Source organism: Ochotona princeps, chromosome 33 (assembly GCF_030435755.1).
Source record: "Ochotona princeps isolate mOchPri1 chromosome 33, mOchPri1.hap1, whole genome shotgun sequence".
Lineage (NCBI taxonomy): Eukaryota > Metazoa > Chordata > Mammalia > Lagomorpha > Ochotonidae > Ochotona > Ochotona princeps.
In genome coordinates, this window is record NC_080864.1 from 423,726 (window position 1) to 440,700 (window position 16,975).

At 65.7% G+C, this 16,975-nt stretch overlaps 4 protein-coding genes across 6 annotated transcripts; 2 read left to right on the top strand and 2 right to left on the bottom strand.

The window, feature by feature from the left end:
* Positions 1-30: 30 nt before the first annotated feature.
* Positions 31-1,149, top strand: ICAM4 (intercellular adhesion molecule 4 (Landsteiner-Wiener blood group)). The gene is made up of 3 exons (XM_004595737.2): positions 31-355; positions 457-762; positions 928-1,149. Exons 1-3 carry the CDS (start codon positions 31-33, stop codon positions 1,044-1,046), a joined length of 750 nt encoding a protein of 249 aa, XP_004595794.2. The 3' UTR covers positions 1,047-1,149.
* Positions 1,150-2,273: 1,124 nt separating this feature from the next.
* Positions 2,274-8,514, top strand: ICAM5 (intercellular adhesion molecule 5). Its single transcript, XM_004595496.2, has 11 exons — positions 2,274-2,726; positions 3,543-3,812; positions 4,006-4,326; positions 4,480-4,767; positions 4,947-5,201; positions 5,304-5,552; positions 5,789-6,031; positions 6,117-6,395; positions 6,491-6,730; positions 7,391-7,657; positions 8,162-8,514. Exons 1-11 carry the CDS (start codon positions 2,360-2,362, stop codon positions 8,419-8,421), a joined length of 3,039 nt encoding a protein of 1,012 aa, XP_004595553.2. The 5' UTR covers positions 2,274-2,359; the 3' UTR covers positions 8,422-8,514.
* A 1,630-nt stretch (positions 8,515-10,144) lies between these two features.
* On the bottom strand, positions 10,145-13,217 carry ZGLP1 (zinc finger GATA like protein 1). Of its 3 annotated transcripts, none has more exons than XM_058657840.1 (6): positions 13,055-13,217; positions 12,837-12,931; positions 12,019-12,324; positions 10,971-11,095; positions 10,567-10,660; positions 10,145-10,389 (listed from the first exon to the last, which is right to left on the bottom strand). In XM_058657840.1, the coding sequence occupies exons 1-6, from the start codon at positions 13,214-13,216 to the stop codon at positions 10,266-10,268; spliced, it is 906 nt and encodes a 301-aa protein (XP_058513823.1). In that variant the 5' UTR covers position 13,217; the 3' UTR covers positions 10,145-10,265. The 3 variants fall into 3 exon arrangements, with proteins under 3 accessions (XP_058513823.1, XP_058513822.1, XP_058513824.1); XM_058657839.1 differs by having other exon boundaries at positions 13,031-13,217; XM_058657841.1 differs by lacking the exon at positions 13,055-13,217 and having other exon boundaries at positions 12,837-12,967.
* A 62-nt stretch (positions 13,218-13,279) lies between these two features.
* Positions 13,280-16,566, bottom strand: FDX2 (ferredoxin 2). The gene is made up of 5 exons (XM_004595497.2): positions 16,419-16,566; positions 16,290-16,341; positions 15,537-15,643; positions 13,795-13,882; positions 13,280-13,699 (listed from the first exon to the last, which is right to left on the bottom strand). Exons 1-5 carry the CDS (start codon positions 16,564-16,566, stop codon positions 13,543-13,545), a joined length of 552 nt encoding a protein of 183 aa, XP_004595554.2. The 3' UTR covers positions 13,280-13,542.
* Positions 16,567-16,975: the final 409 nt, after the last annotated feature.

The window sequence follows — 16,975 nt, forward strand, 5'->3', positions numbered from 1 at the left end:
GGGGGAGCCCTGGCACATTGGCCCTAGGCCATGGGGTCTGCGTTGCTCCTGTGGCTGGGGGCCTTTGGCCTGGGAGCCACAGGCACGAGGGAACAGGTGCCCTTCTGGGTGCGACTCAGCCCAGAGCAGGTGGCCGTGCTGTCGGGACACTCCGTGTGGCTCAACTGCAGCACCAGCTGCCCCCTGGTGGAGATGCCCAGCTTGCAAACGCAGTTGCAGCTAGGCCAGACGCTGAGGGGGCCATGCTGGGTGTCCTACGAGCTCCTGGACGTGAGAGCCCGGAACTCCACCGCATCCTGCTCCATCACACGCGCGGGAGAAACGCGGGGGGCCACGGCCAGCATCACCACCTACAGTGAGGGCCCGGGCGAGGGGGAGGGAGATGGGGGAGTGGACAGTGGCCCGAGGGGGTGCGCCCGGAGGACCTGACTGGGTGTGGGTGCCCTCTCCCCACAGAGCCGCCAGGCAGTGTGATCTTGGAGCCCCCGGTCCTGGTGGGCGGCATCTACACTCTGCGTTGCCACATTATACACGTGTTCCCGGTCAACTCCCTGGTGGTGACCCTGAGGCTCGGCGGCCGGGTCATCTCCTACGACAGCCTGGAGTGTTTTGAAGGCCGGCACATGGCCAACGTGACGGTGACCCACCAGTGGCCTGTGAGGCCTCGCGATCTCTGGCAGCCCCTGACCTGTCACTGGAGCCTCCAACTGCCCGGCCGGGTGGTCCTCAGCAGCTCCGCCCCCGTGACACTCGCGGCCATAGGTGAGGTGTCCCTGCGGGGTGGTGGGTGGGGTGCGGGCGGATGGGTTAGGATCCTCCCCGTTCCCAGGCGTGCACCCACACCAAGGTTTGAGTTCCTCCATGGATCTGGCTGTTAATTCTGTTCCCTTTCCTGCTCCTGTCCTCACTCCTGCCCCCACCCCCCAGCTTGGAGCTCCCAGTCCAAAGCTTTGGCTTGCACCTCCGTCACCGCCCTGGGGGGACTCCTCCTCGCCGTGGGAGGGGCCTACCTGCGCAGGTGCCTAGCGAGGAAGTCGCAAATGTAGACTCGGTGCCGGATGACGGATGAGCAGAAAGAACAATTTCAATGAGGGGTTTGGGGGGAAGGAGGGGACCCTGTTCAGATCAATAAAGCTATCCTGAGCCAGCCTCGGTCCTCTCCCCCCCAACACACACACACACCCGAGAGGGCACTCCAAGGAAATAGGTTCTTGTTTGGGGGGTCCCTTTAGCCACTGGTGTTTTTCTCCAAGTCGCTCATCACACTCGCCCCGACTCCGGCGTCTGACTGCTAAGGTCTCCGCAACCGCACGGCCGATGGAGCTGCAAACTCCCGGCCAGGATTATCGCGTCGGCACAGACGCTCAAAGCAAGGGCCCCCCAACCCCAAGCCTGGCCCTGGGCGCGCCTCTTGCTGATTGGCTCCGCCTTCCTCAGCCAGCGCTCTGATTGGATGCCAAGTTTCCTTCCCCACCCAACCCCCAACCCCACCCCACTTCGCGGAAGCCAGCCGTGGAGCAAGCCCCCTCTGGGCCCCCGAGGCAGCTCCTGGCGAGCGCTGGGAGACCCCAGATGGGCAGCTGACAAGGGCATGTTGAGGGACACGGATACGCACGGACGAGGTATCCCTTGTAGGGTCAGCGGGCAGGGCTAAGCCGGAAGGCCCATGCGGTATGCAAGTGGCAGACGCCCCCGGGGCCAGGTGCGCGCATGGCAGGGGTGGTGGGCCATCGGCGTGTGGGGGTCCGGATGCAAGGTCAGAGCCTCAGGGTGAGTGTCGCGGTCGCTCGCGGATGCAGACTCCAAGGCCGGCGCTGGCCACCTTGGCAGGGCCTCGCCCGCCGCCGCGAAGGTGGGCGCTCCTGGGCGGCTGGTGCTCTCGGCAGCCGAGCAGACACATGCCCGCTGCACGCTGGGTAAATACAGCCCCGGAGCCGAGCCGGCTGTAATTTAGCCGCCCGCGAACGCGGCGCGCACGCACACGTGTCTCCGACTCGCTGGCACTTTCGTCTCCGCCCCCCTCCCCCGGCGCGTGCCGGGAGTGGGGAGTTGGTGGTGGGTAGGGAGAGAAGGGGGACCACGGGTATGTCAGCTCCGCTGGGGATCCGAATGAGACGACCCCCTCGTCCTCTCCGCCCTAGTCCTGTCCTTTATCCTGCGCCGGCGCTGGTAGACAAACCTCTCCAAGCCCCCCCAAATCCACTAAGGGGGCGCTGGCGGGTGGAGCTAAGTATAGAGGCGGAGCTCCGAGTCCAGCTGGTTACCCTGGCATCTGAGGCAAGGGTGGGTGGGTGGGGTTTGGAGAAGGGCGATCCAGCATCTACCCGCGCCCCCCGACCTCCGCGCCCGCCCGCCCGCGATGACGCCGGCACAAAACGGGCCTGCCTGCACGCAGCCCCCCGGGGGTCGCTCGCTCCCGCTCGCTCGCCTTCTCCAAGGCCGAGAGCCCAGCGCACGCTCGCCGCCCGCCCCCCGCCGCCCCTGCCGCCGCCCCCTCCTTGGAAACCAAGTTACCAACGTTAAACCAATCCCCGAGCGCAACTCCCCCACACTCCTCCCGCCGCGCCACGCCGCGCCGCGCCGTCCTCCTGCCCAACTCGTCACTCGCGCTCCCCTCGCCTCCGGCAATTTCCCCGCGGCGGCGATGCCAGGGCCTTCGCCAGGGCTGCGCCGGGCGCTACTCGGCCTCTGGTTTGCCTTGGGCCTGGGGATCCTCGGCCTGTCAGGTAAGAGCCCGACCCGGCTCCGGAGGGTGCTGGTGCTGGACCAGGGCGGGGGCGGAGTTCCCAGCCCCCTGCTGGCTCCGCCCTCGCCTCCCACGCTCCTGCCCCTCCACCTGGAGCCTGTCCCCACCCCCCAACACAAACTGAAGACTCCCGGCTCCGGGTCTCCACCCTACTCCCTTCCATCGCCATCCGGGCCGCTCGACTGCACCCAGCCGTGCGCCCTGGAGACCCTGGGTCCTCCGCGGGTACTGCATCTTTTGCACTCACGGATCCGCCATCTCCCCAGCCGTCGTGACTCACACGCGCTGTTCGCGACTCTGGCCAGAGCTGCTTCCACGAGCCCCGGCCACGCGCGTCCTCTCCCCACCATGTTCCTCACCTAGCTTCGGGGTCCTCCTTTATTTTGGACCCAGCCTCATTTCTGTCTTGCCTCCGCCCCAACCTCAGTCTCTCTCCTGGAAGTCGGCCAGGGGAGCCCGGAGAACTGGTCTATGTCCCCAGTCCTCGCGTGTGGGGTCCCTTCCTCCCTGCCTTGCTGTGCGCATGGAAGACACCCCCCCCCCCCCGCATCTTGCCTCTTGCCTTCTTCCTCCCCCATGCATGCCCATCGCCGCATCGGCGGCTTCTTGGAGGCTGGGGCTCTGGGCTCGCATACCCCCAGAGGCACCTGCAGCTGAAGGCTTTGGGAGCGTAACCCCCAAACCCGAGGCTTGGGCAGGGCGCGGGGACTCCTGGGGTCATTCCCGACTGTGGTCCCCTCCCTGCTCGATCCTCCGGAGTTAGCGGCCCAAGCTGAGCCCGCATCTCCCCGGGCAGCGGTCGCGCAGGAGCCCTTCTGGGCGGACCTGCAGCCCCGCGTGGCGCTCGTGGAGCGCGGGGGCTCGCTGTGGCTGAATTGCAGCACCAACTGCCCACGGCCGGAGCGCGGCGGCCTGGAGACCTCGCTGCGCCGGAACGGGACCCAGCGGGGGCTGCGCTGGCTGGCGCGGCAGCTGGTGGACATCCGCGAGCCCGAAACCCAGCCCGTCTGCTTCTTCCGCTGCGCGCGGCGCACGCTCCAGGCTCGTGGGCTCATTCGTACTTTCCGTGAGTTCTGGGTGGCCACGCTCCCACTCCACTACTCTCACTTGCTTCCAGGTCCCGCCCATCCAGGATTCCAGGGCCCGTCCCATCGGGCTCCTCCTTCTGGACCCTTAATGCCTTCTCCTCTCATCCCCGGCTCCCCAAAGCCCCCTCTAAGCCCGGGCGTTTCCAAGAGCCGCGACTCCTTACTCTGCAGAACGCCCGGATCGCGTGGAGCTGATGCCGCTGCCTCCCTGGCAACCTGTGGGCGAGAACTTCACCTTAAGCTGTAGGGTCCCCGGCGCGGGACCTCGCGGGAGCCTCACCCTGACCCTGCTTCGGGGTGCCCAGGAACTAATCCGTCGCAGTTTCGCGGGAGAACCGCCCCGAGCGCGAGGCGCCATACTCACGGCCACGGTCCTGGCGCGGCGGGAGGACCATGGAGCTAATTTCTCGTGCCGGGCGGAGCTGGACCTGCGGCCGCACGGCCTGGGACTGTTTGAAAATAGCTCGGCTCCTAGGCTGCTCCGGACCTACGGTAGGTGCGCTCGCGTGCGCACGCGGGGTGGCCAAGGGGAACGGCAGCGGATTCTTAACTCTGCACACACACCCCCGAGCCCCTCTGTGCCCGGACAGCCACGGGAGCGCTCCCCCGCCCCTAAAGGGTCAGCTCTGTTGTTCTGCCCCCTAGCCCTGTCCCCGGACCCCCCGCGTCTCGTCGCCCCTGCGCTCCTGGAAGTGGGCTCCGAGAGGCTCGTGAGCTGCACCCTGGACGGGCTGTTCCCGGCCTCGGAGGCTGCCGTCCACCTCGCGCTGGGGGACAGGAGGCTGAATCCAGAGGTCACCCTGGAGGCGGATGCTCTCGTGGCCACCGCCATGGCCATGGCTAGCGTGGAGGAGGAGGGCACCAGGCAGCTGGTGTGCGCTGTGACCCTGGGGGGCGAACGGCGGGAGATGCGGGAGAACGTGACCGTCTATAGTAAGAGCTATAAAAGGGAGACGGACGTGAAGGGGTGGGGAGCTGCTCCGGACAGAGCGGAGCGAATTATGGGTGGGGGCGGTTGGAAAGACCCCAGGAGGAGTTTGGGCAGGTGATGGGAGGGCCTTGACCCAGGGAGGCGCTGAGGTCAGGGGATCCGGTCCATGTTCGGCTCCTAGGCTTGCCAGCGCCCCTCCTCACCCTGAGTGAAGCCAGCGCCCCGGAGGGCGAGTTGGTGGAGGTCACATGTACACCTGGGGTTGGAGCGCTGGCCACCCTGGACGGGGTTCCAGCGGCAGAGCCAGGGCAGCCCGTCCAGCTGCAGTTTAATGCTACTGAACATGACGATGGACGCAGCTTCTTTTGCGACGCCACCCTCGACGTGGGCGGGGAGACCCTAAGCAAGAATGCAAGTGCGGAACTCCGTGTCTTATGTGAGTCGCCCCAGCATGCCCATTTCCTGGGTGATGCCCAAGGACCGGGGCGAGCTACTCCCAAGCCAGTGTGTTCCCGCTCCGCTCCCCTCCGCCCCGCAGACGCCCCCAGGCTGGACGACGCAGACTGTCCCAGGAGCTGGACGTGGCCAGAAGGCCCCGAGCAGACGCTGCGCTGCGAGGCGCGCGGAAACCCGGCACCGTCGGTGCACTGCGCGCGGCCCGACGGAGGGGCGGTGCTGGCGCTGGGGCTGCTGGGCCCGGTCACCCGCGCGCTCGCTGGCACTTACCGCTGCACGGCGGCCAACGTCCTGGGCGAGGCAGTCAGGGACGTGACGCTGACCGTGGAGTGTGAGTCTGAGGAAGAGAAGCCTCAAACCAGGATGGGGGGAACGAGAGTGGGTTTTGCCCCTCGGATCTGGTTGGAGGGGTGGGGGACGTGTCCTGTCGCGTGGGATGTGACTTTGGGCAGAACTTTTCCAGGTGGGCGGAGTATGGGGGCAGTGATGGGGGGAGGAAAGGGATTAACAGCGTCAGCCTGAACCCCCAAGTCTCCCGCTGACCCCTCAACACCCGCGCCTCTGCAGACGCGCCGGCGCTGGACAGCGTGGGCTGCCCGGAGCGCGTGACCTGGCTGGAAGGTACCGAGGCCTCGCTGAGCTGCGTGGCGCACGGGGTCCCGCCGCCCAGCGTGAGCTGCGTGCGCTCAGGGGAGCCCGAGCTCATCGAAGGGCTGCTCCTGGTGGCCCGGAAGCACGCGGGCAGCTACCGCTGCGAGGCCGTGAACGCCCGGGGCTCCGCAGCCAAGAATGTGGCGGTCACGGTGGAGTGTGAGTCCTCCCCGCACCCTCGGGGCCACCCCAGCGTCTGCCAGCGCGGCTTCCGTGCGAACCCAATCTCCCGCTGCTTCCCCAGACGGCCCCAGCTTCGAGGAGCATGGCTGTCCCAGCAACTGGACGTGGGTGGAAGGGTCGGAGCAGCTGTTTGCCTGCGCCGTGGAAGGGAAGCCGCAGCCTCGCGTGCAGTGTGTGGGCTCTGAAGGCGCCAGCGAGGGGATGCTACTGCCTCTGGCGCCCCCCGACTCGAGCCCCCGAGGCCTCAGCACCCCCAGGGACCTGGCACCCGGCGTCTACATCTGTAATGCCACCAACCAGCACGGCTCTGCTGTCAAAACCGTGGTCGTGAGCTCGGAGTGTGAGCGGGGCCCAGGCGGGTGCGAGGGGCGGAGGGCGGGGTGTCCAGGGTTCCGGCCCCTCCCTGACGCGCCCCTCCGGCCCCCACCCTGGCAGCGCCGCCGCACATGGATGAATCCACGTGTCCCAGCGACCAGACGTGGCTGGAAGGGGCTGAGGCTGCAGCCCTGGCGTGCGCTGCCCGGGGTCGCCCTTCTCCACGCGTGCGCTGCTCGCGGGAGGGCACGCCACGACCCCCTCGGGCGCGCGTGTCGCGGGAGGACGCGGGCACCTACCTCTGTGTGGCCACCAACACGCACGGCACGGACTCCCGCACCGTCACCGTGGGCGTGGAATGTGAGTAGGCCCCTGGGTCCCCGGAAGGCCGCCTGCACCTTGAGGCCCTAGTTGCAGCTCCACAGGGCTTCTCACTAGGGGTGCGTCATTTTAGTTCCTCACAACCGCCCAGTGTCATTTTTAGAAAAGATTTGTTTGAAAAGCAGAGAGAAAAATAGAAAAAAATCTTCCATCTGCTGACTTGCTCCCTCAGTGGCCCCAAAGGCTGGGGCTGCGCCAGGCTGAAGCCAGGAGCCAGGAGCTTCCTGCAGGTCTCCTGTGGGTGCCAGGCCCCAGCACCTGGGCCCCAGCACGTCCCTCTCCCAGGAGCATTGACAGGGAGCTGGATTGGAAATGGAGCAGCGGGGATTTGGACCAGCTACAGGTGGTGGCTTAACTGGCTATGCCACTGCATTGGCTCCTTGGTTAACTGCTCCCAGGTCTCCCATGTGGGTGCCAGGGACCCAAGCCCTTGTGCCATCACCTGACCCCTCCTCTGGGGTACACATTATTAGCTGTGAGCTGGATGGTGCGAGGTAGAGTAGCTACAAAGCCTTAACATGAAGCATGTTGGGGTAGGAGGCCTCCCCTGCCTGCCTGCCAGCCTCCGGAGGGGTGTCCTAGGCCCTATTGGGGCTGCGGGGCTGCCACGCTGCTCTCTGCTTCCCTCGTGCTCCGCAGACCAGCCGGTGGTGGCTGAGCTCGCAGCCTCCCCTGCTGGAGGCGTGCGCCCTGGCGGGAACTTCACGTTGACCTGCCGCGCAGAGGCCTGGCCTCCGGCCCAGATCAGCTGGCGCGCGCCGCCGGGGGCCCTCAACATCGGCCTCTCCAGCAACAACACCACGCTCAGCGTGGCAGGCGCCATGGGCAGCCACGGCGGCGAGTACGAGTGCTTGGCCACCAACGCGCACGGCCGTCACGCACGGCGCATCACGGTGCGCGTGGCAGGTGAGTGGCCTGGAGAGCTGCGTGGGGGTCGCCCACCAGCACCTGGCTTCCCATGCCCGTGGTGGATCCCAACGGAAGTTGGGGACAACTGATGACCCAGGCTGGGTGTGTCAGGGAATTCTGAAAAATGAAAAAAAAAAGGAATTAAAAAAAAAAGCAACTTGGTGTAAAAGTGGGAAATCCACGCGGGGTGGCTCATCAGAGTCCCCGAACTTTTTGCAACAGCAGGCATGAACTTGGGGTGGGTTCTGCGTGGGGGGAACCTTGTCACTTCCGACAAGGGGGCTTGGGACGTCCACCAGCTAACGCCCCCTCCCCCAACTTCCTGCAACTTGTGGGGGTGGGGTCTTTCTGGAGCGGAGGCTGGTCCGACCTGAGGTTGCACAGGCGCGGAGACCCCTCGCCGCCATGTGGGGGAGGTGCCAGCGGCAGCTCCGGGCCTGGGGGGCACGGGGCTGGGAGGAGCCCCGACTTTGCCCACCCACCCTGGGGGTCTCCCTGCAGGTCCCTGGCTGTGGATCGCCGTGGGCGGCGCGGCGGGGGGCGCGGCGCTGCTGGCCGCGGGGGCCGGCCTGGCTTTCTACGTGCAGTCCACGGCCTGCAAGAAGGGCGAGTACAACGTGCAGGAGGCCGAGAGCTCGGGCGAGGCCGTGTGCCTGAACGGCGCGGGCGGCGCTGGGGGCGGCGAGGGCGGCCCCGAGGCCGGGGAGGCCGAGTCGCCCGCGGGGGGCGAGGTCTTCGCCATCCAGCTCACGTCGGCCTGAACCTGCTCCCCGCCAGCCAGCCTCTCCCCGCGGGCCGGGGGGCGCGCCCTACCCCCACCCCAGGCGCACACCCTGGGGGGCGGGAACAGGAGGGGCTTCTCAGCGCTCTCCTTCTCCATTATTTATTAATTCACCTCGGGGTGGCCAGCCCTATTTTCTACCCACCTCCCCCAATAAAGTTTATAGAAAAGAACTGGCCCTTGGCTGCGTTCTGCTTCCGGACCCGATCATCGATGGCGGGAAGCTGGCTCTGAATTCCAGTCCTAGCCTCCCAGGTGATTCGCACGCCCGCCCCCCCCCTTCCTGTTCTCACCAGCCCCTAGGGCAGGGGTGGGGACCCAAAGCCTTCCTCCTCCTCCTCCTCCTAGTCTCTGGTGACCTGCAGTGCTGTCCCCCAGATCTGGTTACTGGCACCACATGGCCTGGATAGCTGGGACCCACTTCCCCTCAGCCCCCCAACATTAGGAGATGGGGGAGTCCCGGTGGCTGCAGTCACAGGAAGGGGGCAGTGTGTGTGTGTGTGTGTCAGCTATCGGGGAGGCCCCACCTTCCCAGCCCTCCGTGCCTCCACACGCTTGCTCACGGGGTGTCAGCTGCACCCCCACTGTGTATCGTCATCTCGCCCACCCCCGCGCACGGCGCAAGGCAGCATACGGAAGGAACAGCTGGGCCTCCCCCGCCCCTGCCTCAGGAGCCCAAGCGAAGGAAGCCGGCCTGGTAGCTCCCAGCCCTGCTGGCAGCTTGGAGCAGTTTATGAGCTGAGAACAGGAAAAGAAGGCAGGAAACGGCTGGCTGATGCCAAAGGCCGCCTCCCTTCTCCTTAGCCACTCAGCAGAGGCCAGGGAATCAGCATTTCCAAGGCCCAAGCACACCCTCCTGTCCTCCGGTTCACCTCCCACAGGCCCCGAGGGGCTCTGCCCGGGTGGACAAGACACAGCCCAGCGAGGTGAGCCCGCACCGACAGGCTCTCCAGGTTGCACAAGGACCCACAGGCCAGAAGCAGGGGAGCCAGGAACTGCACCCAGGCACGGACATGGGGTAGCACACTCAGCCTACGCCCGGCGCAATGGCTGAGTGGTAAAACCTCGCCTTGCATGCGCCGGGATCCCACATGGGCGCTGGTTCCTATCCCAGTTGCTCCACTTCCCATCCAGCTCCCTGCCTGTGGCCTGGGAAAGCAGTGGAGGACGGCCCAAAGCCTTGGGACCCTGCACCCGTGTGGGGGACAGAGGGAAAGATCTTCCACCTGCTGTTTCACTCTCCAAATGGCCACAATGGCTGGAGCTGAGCTGATCTGAAGCCAGGAGCTCCACCCGGGTCTCCCGCATGGGTGCCAGGCACTGGAGCCATTACCTGCTGTCTTCCAGGGCTGGGCACCAGGAGGCAGCTGGAGGTGGGAACTGAAGATGGGCACCGAGCCCAGGTCAGGCACAGGCACCCTAACTGCTAGGCCCAGCGCTCACTCCTGGGAGAGTTGCTAACTTCCCCATGTACACGTGATCAGGCGGGTGTCTGTGCGTGTGCCCCTCCCGATTCCGATGAGAAACCAGTTACCACCTGCCTACTTAGGCTGGGGGAAGGGGCACACAGGGCAGGGTCCCCCCAATCACACTGCTATCGTGGCAGTAGCTCTGTGGTTTATTTCGTTGCCAGTTACAACAGGAGTGTCACTGCAAGGTTGACGGGCAGGTGGCCTGGGGGGCTCTGGGAGGGCTTGGGGGGGATGCTGAAGCCTGCATCTCCCACCCGGGACCCCCGAGGGGAAGGTAACTGGGACAGAGGCAGCGGGCACAGGGTTCCCACTGCCCCGCTGGTGGGGGGCAAGGAGAGCCAGACGTGTAGGTTTACTCAGTGGGGCCGCTGCGGGAGCCCCAGGAGATCCCACACCTGCCGCACAGCCTTCGTACCTGCACGGTCTTCCTGGGCACCAGCCAGCAGCTGGAACACCGCGTGCCGTATTTCTTGTACCTGGCGTTGGGGGGGGGGGAAGAACTGTCACACAGCAGGAAGGGGGTGGCAGATACCACCATCCCCCCGGGGGTGTCTGTCTTCCCTGAGTCCACTACCCTGGCTCAGCATGCAGGAGAGATCTGGGGTTGGAGTGGGGAGGTCCTGCACCCCGACTTCCTGCTCCAGGCTAAGGACCTGATTCCACAGGCATTGCACAGCGGGGTGCCGTCCTCTGCGTCTCTCCAGAGCGGGGTCCTCTGTGTCCCGCAGGAAGCGCAGCGCCGGGGCCCTGAGGGGTCGGGGGACAAGGGGCAGGGGTCGCAGGTATGTGCAGTAGGCAGGGAGGACGGGTGTGCTGGGCTGTGGCGGTAGGGGGTGGGGCTCCTCTGAAGGCCCCGCCTGGCAAGGAGGCACCAGACGGGAGGGCAGATGGCGGCAGCCCCGGGGAGGAAGCCGGGGGAGCGGTGACTCAACCTGTGGGGTGGCGGGAATGCGGGTGCTGCCACTCCCCTTGGCTGCTCTAAATGGGGACGCAGGATGGGCAAGGCGGGGCAGGAGGAAGGCTGCTGAGGACAAGCAGCCCCAAGCCCAGGACTCACCCAGGGCCTCGCTGGGTCCTGGGGAGTTCACTTCAGGAGCCGCAGCAGGGGCCGGAGGGGGCTCCTGAGCGTGGCTGCCACTGCTGCTGCTGCTGCTGCCGCCGCCGCCAACATGAGCCAGGCCACTGCGGGGAGATGCGGTGTCGATCCCGGGGAAAGCCCCCCAAAAGCAGTGTTTACGGCCAACGTGTCACAGTGCCTGAAGATCCACTTGGCTTAGCGGCCTGGCTCCGAGACCCCGTGGTGGTGTAGCTTGTAAAGCTGCCACCAGCGATCCTGGCATTTCATGGGCACTGGCTCCAGTTCTGGGTGTCCCACTTCCCACCCAGCTCCCTGCCTGTGGCCTGGGAAAGCAGTGGAGGACGGCCCAAAGCCTTGGGACCCTGCACCCGCGTGGGAGACCCGGGGGAGGCTCCTGGCTTCGGATTGGCTCAGCACCAGCTGCTGCCGCCATTTTGGGAGTGAACCAGAGGAGGGAAGCTCTCTCTCTCTCTTAATTCTCTTTCAAATATATATATATATATATATATATATATATATATAAGATCTATTTATTTTTTTAATTGGAAAGTCAGATTTACAGGGAAAAGAACAGAAAGATCTTCTATGTGTTGGTTCACTCCCCACGTGGCTACAACAGAATTGAGCCGATCCAGAGCCAGGAGCCAGGAACCTCTTCCGGGTCTCCCACGCGGGTGCAGGGTCCCAAGGCTCTGGGCCGTCCTCCACTGCTTTCCCAGGCCACAGGCAGGGAGCTGGATGGGAAGGGGAGCTGCCGGGGTATAAACCAGCACCCCTATGGGATCCCGGCGCGTGCAAGGCGAGGACTTTAGCCACTAGGCCGCCACAATGGGCCACTCCAATATGTTTACAAAGCTTCTTCACCCACAGCTGCATCTGCACTGAGCAGATACACACACCTCTTCCCCAACCCTATTCAGCTGCGTGGCGTGGCGATGCGGGCCCTGCGTTAAGGGGGTCACCGGGTCCCACCCCCAGCTCCTGTGATCTGCATGAACCAGGCATAGCCCCCCACCCCGCCCCGTACCTGTAGCTGGGGACGATCTGCAAACTGGCGTCTGACTTGATCTCAAAGTTCAAGGTCACCCCTTGAAACCGAGGGTCTGCCTCCTCCATTCCCTTCCGAGGATGCGGCTGCTTCCGGGGCCTCCTCAAGGCGAGGGCTGGAGCCTTTGGGGGTTCCAGGCCCTGGCATCTCTGTCTGACCAGAGGCGGGGTGTCCGTGGACTCCAGGGCCATGGGCTCCCAGCCAGGCCTGTGCTGGGCGGGGGGCCTCTCCTGGTGCTCATCCAGGGCCGTGATGGGGTCCTGGCAAACGCGCCACAGGTGTAACCTAGGAGCAAACAGCAGAGCCGATCACCGCTGTCCTGGCTGGCTCCCGGCTTGAAGGCCTTCCACCAGCACCACCACCACCTGGGTCTGCTCCCCGCGCTGGCGTCCTGGCCTGGAGCAGGTGACGCGTCCCGGCCCGGAGCTCAGTCACAAAGTTACAAAGTAGTCATCCGAAGAGTCCCTGCCCTGGGGGTGGGCTCTTCACGTGAGCTCACGCGGCCGGGACCCCCTACCCAACAAGGCGCCCAGACCAACCCCTTCATCAGGCCTGTGTGGCTGGGGCTGGGGGGTGGGTCATGGGGTCGATGGAGGCCGGACTCTCCGCGACTCCGATCCACATCTCAATGCACTCGGCGTCCCAGCTTGGCGCAAGGACCGGGGTGCGCACCCCCAAGCGCGCCTGGGGTCCCACAACCGCCTCTGGCCGAGTGACCTCTGGCTGACCCCAGACACTGGCGGTCAGGACCCTTAGATCGGCGGGGCGGGTGGGCAGGCGTGCTAGAGCGTCTGTACCTGGGCTGCAGGTACGCTGGTGTCATCTGCTCCTGCCGTGGAGGGGGTCCTGGTGCTGGCTCGGGGTCCAGACAGGTCGGCGCCAGCAACTCCAGCTGCACGGAGACGTCCGTGGCCGCGTTGGCCTCCATGGCGCCCGTGCCCAGCCCAGCCCCCCGCCCCGCGCCCCCCAGCTCGGGGAAGATGCGCCCCACCTGGGAGGGCACCGGGACCCTCACCCCGAGACGGGATCGGATCCGATCGGGCTGCGTTGGGCCGGCTGCACGCGAATACCACGCCCCAAGCCCTTCTTCCTCGCACGCACGCACGCACAGCCCACGGCCGAGGACCACCTCCAAATCCCTCCGCGCCTGCCGGGGCGGGGCCCTGGTCTCAACCATCGCTGCCCAGGAAGAGGGGGGCAGTGGGCGCCCCCCAAGGACACGCCACCGCCAAGGCTCTGCGTGACAGTTTTATTGCAGCTCCAGTAGAGTCTGCCCCCTCCCCACTCCCATTCTTGGGGACGCGGAGCGGGGGCTGGCTGCTGAGGGGCCCTGTTTCCACCACAGCCTGGACTCCCCTCCCGGTCTCCAAAGTGCTTCCGACTCTTCTCGCTCTCCCTTCTCAGGCCTGTCCGCGCTCTGGGCTGGGCCCGCAGTGGTGGCCATGGCCTTAGTCCTGGCCCTGGGGCCATGCTGCTCCTGCTGGCTTGGGCTGTTGCCCCAGGTCAGTGGGGCTTGGGCACGTGGCCGTCGACGTAGAAGTTCCTGGTGATCTTGGGCAGGGTAAACTCAGCGCCTTCCAGCTCGGGGGTCAGCAGGATCTGGCAGCCCAGCCGGGAGTTCTCCTGCAGCAAGGGGGCCATGTCCAGCAGGTCGTCCTCCCTGGGGTGAGGGGGTGGGCAGGGGGGCGGTGAGCAGCAGCAAGCTGGGCCGGGCAGCCAGGAGGGGAGGCGAGGAGTCCAGCTCTGCCCGCTCACCTCTCCTCCGGGGGCGGCAGGATGTCCAGGTGGCCTTCACTTACATACACGTGGCAGGTGGAACAGGCTAAGGAGGCTTCGCAGGCCCCTAGTGTCAGGGTGGGGGACAGGGGAAGGCCAAAGTTAGGCCCTGCCATTCAGCCCTGGGAGGAAGCCGGGAGACTCCAGGGTTTACTGTGCCCCCATCTCTCTCCAGCCTGCTCTACTCAGCTACCCGTCCCCAAGCTGAGAGGCCCACAGTGCCACATGGGTGAACGTGCACTTCAGGGGGGCACTGGGGCTGGCAGAGAACGCAAGGCTTTCCATGGACCACCTGCCCAGGCAGGCACCTAACTCCCAGCTCTCAGGTTGAACATGGAGAGCCCGTGCCTGGGGACAATGTCCCTTGTCGCCGTAAACCTTCTAAAGGGTTTTGCAACCCTCTCGTCCCCCTTCCACAGGCTAAGCCAGGGCAAGGACACCAGCTGTTCCCACCTCACAGATGAAGAAAACAAAAAGGCCCGGTGCGGTAGCCTCGTAGCTAAAGTCCTCGCCTTGCATGCGCCGGGATCCCATATGGACGCCGGTTCATGTCCCGGCTGCTCCACTTCCCACCCAGCTCCCTGCCTGTGGCCTGGGAAAGCAGTGGAGGACGGCCCAAAGCCTTGGGACCCTGCACCCGCGTGGGAGACCCGGGGGAGGCTCCTGGCTCCTGGTTTCAGATCGGCTCAGCTCTGGCCGTTGCGGGCACTTGGGGGGTGAACCAGCGGACAGATTTTTCTGTCTCTCTTCTCTGTAAATCTCACTTTCCAATAAATCAATAAACAAATAACTAAGTAAGAGGCCCAGGGAGGTGAAGTAGCTTGCCCAGGGACACACAGTGGGGAGCAAGGTGTGGACACAGGCTGCTGTCCTCTCCGGCTCGTGTTTTGCCGTGTGCCCTGCGGCTGGGCCACACACGCCAGGGCCTCAGCTTCCATACGGCTGGCCAATAAGACCCCTAGTTTTACCATTATGCTTAAAGTCCCATTTTTAAAAATTAATTATTTTAAAGGCAGAGAGAACAAGCACCGGACGGAAGTTGCCGCCTACTGTTCACTCAAGTGCCGTTAGCAGGAGCCCCACCCTGGTCTTTGCTAGCGGGCAGTGGGGACCCCCGCTCCTTAAGTGGGCTGTCCACCGGTACACCTGCAGCGAGAGGGGACTGGGGCAGAGCCGGGGGCCCCAAGGCAGGCACCCCGCCAGCGTGAGACACGGCGTCTCCAGCGCTCAGGGCTCAGGGATGCCACCTACAGCAACCTGGAGTCCCCAGAGTTGCCGTGATGGCGCCACCAGCGCGTGGCAGTGAACATGCTGCAGTTCACGGCTACTGTGCTTCCCTTCACAATAAGCTAATTTAACGTTAAAGGACCATGACGGACAACAGGCGGCTGTGGACGAGGCTGACTGGGAGAAGGGACGAAGGGAAACACTTCAGTAGGACACACACGCTTGGGTGTACGCCGACCACAGGGCTGGGGACCCGCGGAAGGATGCTGGGGAGAGTGGTGTGGTGCATCAGACGGGAACTGCAAAAACCCTGGGGCCAACCTGAGGGACAGCGGGGCAGTCCATGGGGCTGGACCTGGGGCCTGAAGGACGAGGGGGACCCCCAAAATACTCAACAGGTAAGGTGAGGGCTGCACGAGAGATGAGCGGCTGTGGTGAGGGGGCTTTTCTGAACGGATAGACAAAGGCCCGCTCACTGCCCAGTGAGCCCATACCTTCCAGGTCGACCCCATGGCGTTGGGCCAGGTGGAGCACGTTGTCTCCGACTTGGCCGCTCACTGGGATCCGCTGGCCGGACCGGTCTATGAACACCACGTTGACTCTGAGGGACAAGGGATGAAGAGGGGGTGTGTGGGGGTGCAGGCAGGCAGAGCGTGGACTCTGGGGGACACCATGCAAGGGGTAGGGTGGGGGTGCAGGCGGAGCGTGGACTCTGGGGGACACCATGCAAGGGGTAGGGTGGGGGTGCAGGCGGAGCGTGGACTCTGGGGGACACCATGCAAAGGGTAGGGTGGGGGTGCAGGCGGAGCGTGGACTCTGGGGGACAGCATGTAAGGGGTGGGGGCGCAGGTGGATCGCGGGCTCAGGGGGACACCATGAAAGGGGTGGGGGCGCAGGTGGATCGCGGGCTCAGGGGGACACCATGCAAGGGGCGCAGGTGGAGTGTGGGCTCAGGGGGACACCATGCAAGGGGCGCAGGTGGAGTGTGGGCTCAGGGGGACACCATGCAAGGGGCGCAGGTGGAGTGTGGGCTCAGGGGGACACCATGCAAGGGGCGCAGGTGGAGTGTGGGCTCAGGGGGACACCATGCAAGGGGCGCAGGCGGAGCGTGGACCCTGCGGGACACCATGCAAGGGGTGGAGCGCAGGCGCAGGGTTAGGGCATGGGGACGTGTGAGGGACTGGATGAACGAAGCGGCTGCGGGGTCTGGGCCCCGCGGGGAAGGACCCGGCCCTCCTTGCACTCACACGTCCCCCGGCCGCTCGCATCCGCCCTTCTCCTCTCCCGCTCGCCGCGAGCCTGGATAAAACACGGTTAGGGCGAGCGGCTGCGCCCGGCCGGCAGGCCCGCACCCTCCTCGGGGGGCTCCCCGGTACCTGTCGCCCAGAGCGTCCTGGCCAGCGCCGCCGCCACCCGCAGCCTCAGCCCGGAGCCCGCACAGCTCCCGCACCGGGCCCAGCAGGCGCTCCGGGCCGCCCGCAGCCTCAGCCCGGCACTCACGCCACGGGCCAAGGAGGCGGCCATGACAGGCGTCACGTGACTCGGCCACCGGGCATGCGCCGAGCCGTGCAGCCGAGCGGGCGGCCCGTAATCACCCGAGTAGGCGCGCAGCCACAGCACCTGCCGCCTAACGAGGAGCGCGCGGCTGTGACTGGGGGCGCACGGTTTATCCCCAAGAACCAGCCGGCTCAGATTTCTTTATTACTTACAAACTTTAATTCGCAAAAGTCTGTGTGGGAGGAGATGGGGGGAGGGAGAGGTCCGCAGTGTTCTGATGCAGACGGGGTGCGGATGGCGTGGCCCACCGGGATGGGCGCGGTGCCGAGCTCGGGGCTCCCGGCTCCCGGCCAGCAGGTGGGCAGAGCCCGTGGCCGCCCTCCCCAGGCCAGAGCTGGTTGGTCCCCAGTCAAGCTGCTCCTGGCGCCTGGCGTCC

Excerpts from the sequence above, each read along its gene's own strand:
- ICAM4 (XM_004595737.2), top strand. The coding sequence starts at position 31 with ATGGGGTCTGCGTTGCTCCTGTGGCTGGGGGCCTTTGGCCTGGGAGCC. Across the intron at positions 356-456 it reads GGCCAGCATCACCACCTACA|AGCCGCCAGGCAGTGTGATC; the intron begins GTGAGGGCCCGG and ends CTCTCCCCACAG. Across the intron at positions 763-927 it reads CGTGACACTCGCGGCCATAG|CTTGGAGCTCCCAGTCCAAA; the intron begins GTGAGGTGTCCC and ends CCCACCCCCCAG.
- ICAM5 (XM_004595496.2), top strand. The coding sequence starts at position 2,360 with ATGACGCCGGCACAAAACGGGCCTGCCTGCACGCAGCCCCCCGGGGGT. Across the intron at positions 5,202-5,303 it reads TGCGGAACTCCGTGTCTTAT|ACGCCCCCAGGCTGGACGAC; the intron begins GTGAGTCGCCCC and ends TCCGCCCCGCAG. Across the intron at positions 5,553-5,788 it reads CGTGACGCTGACCGTGGAGT|ACGCGCCGGCGCTGGACAGC; the intron begins GTGAGTCTGAGG and ends GCGCCTCTGCAG.
- ZGLP1 (XM_058657839.1), bottom strand. The coding sequence starts at position 13,216 with ATGGTTGAGACCAGGGCCCCGCCCCGGCAGGCGCGGAGGGATTTGGAG. Across the intron at positions 11,096-12,018 it reads CAGATCGTCCCCAGCTACAG|TGGCCTGGCTCATGTTGGCG; the intron begins GTACGGGGCGGG and ends ATCTCCCCGCAG. Across the intron at positions 10,661-10,970 it reads AGGACCCAGCGAGGCCCTGG|GGCCCCGGCGCTGCGCTTCC; the intron begins GTGAGTCCTGGG and ends CCGACCCCTCAG.
- FDX2 (XM_004595497.2), bottom strand. The coding sequence starts at position 16,566 with ATGGCCGCCTCCTTGGCCCGTGGCGTGAGTGCCGGGCTGAGGCTGCGG. Across the intron at positions 15,644-16,289 it reads TGCGAGCGGCCGGGGGACGT|AGTCAACGTGGTGTTCATAG; the intron begins GTGAGTGCAAGG and ends CTTGTCCCTCAG. Across the intron at positions 13,700-13,794 it reads CTGCCGCCCCCGGAGGAGAG|GGAGGACGACCTGCTGGACA; the intron begins GTGAGCGGGCAG and ends CCCTCACCCCAG.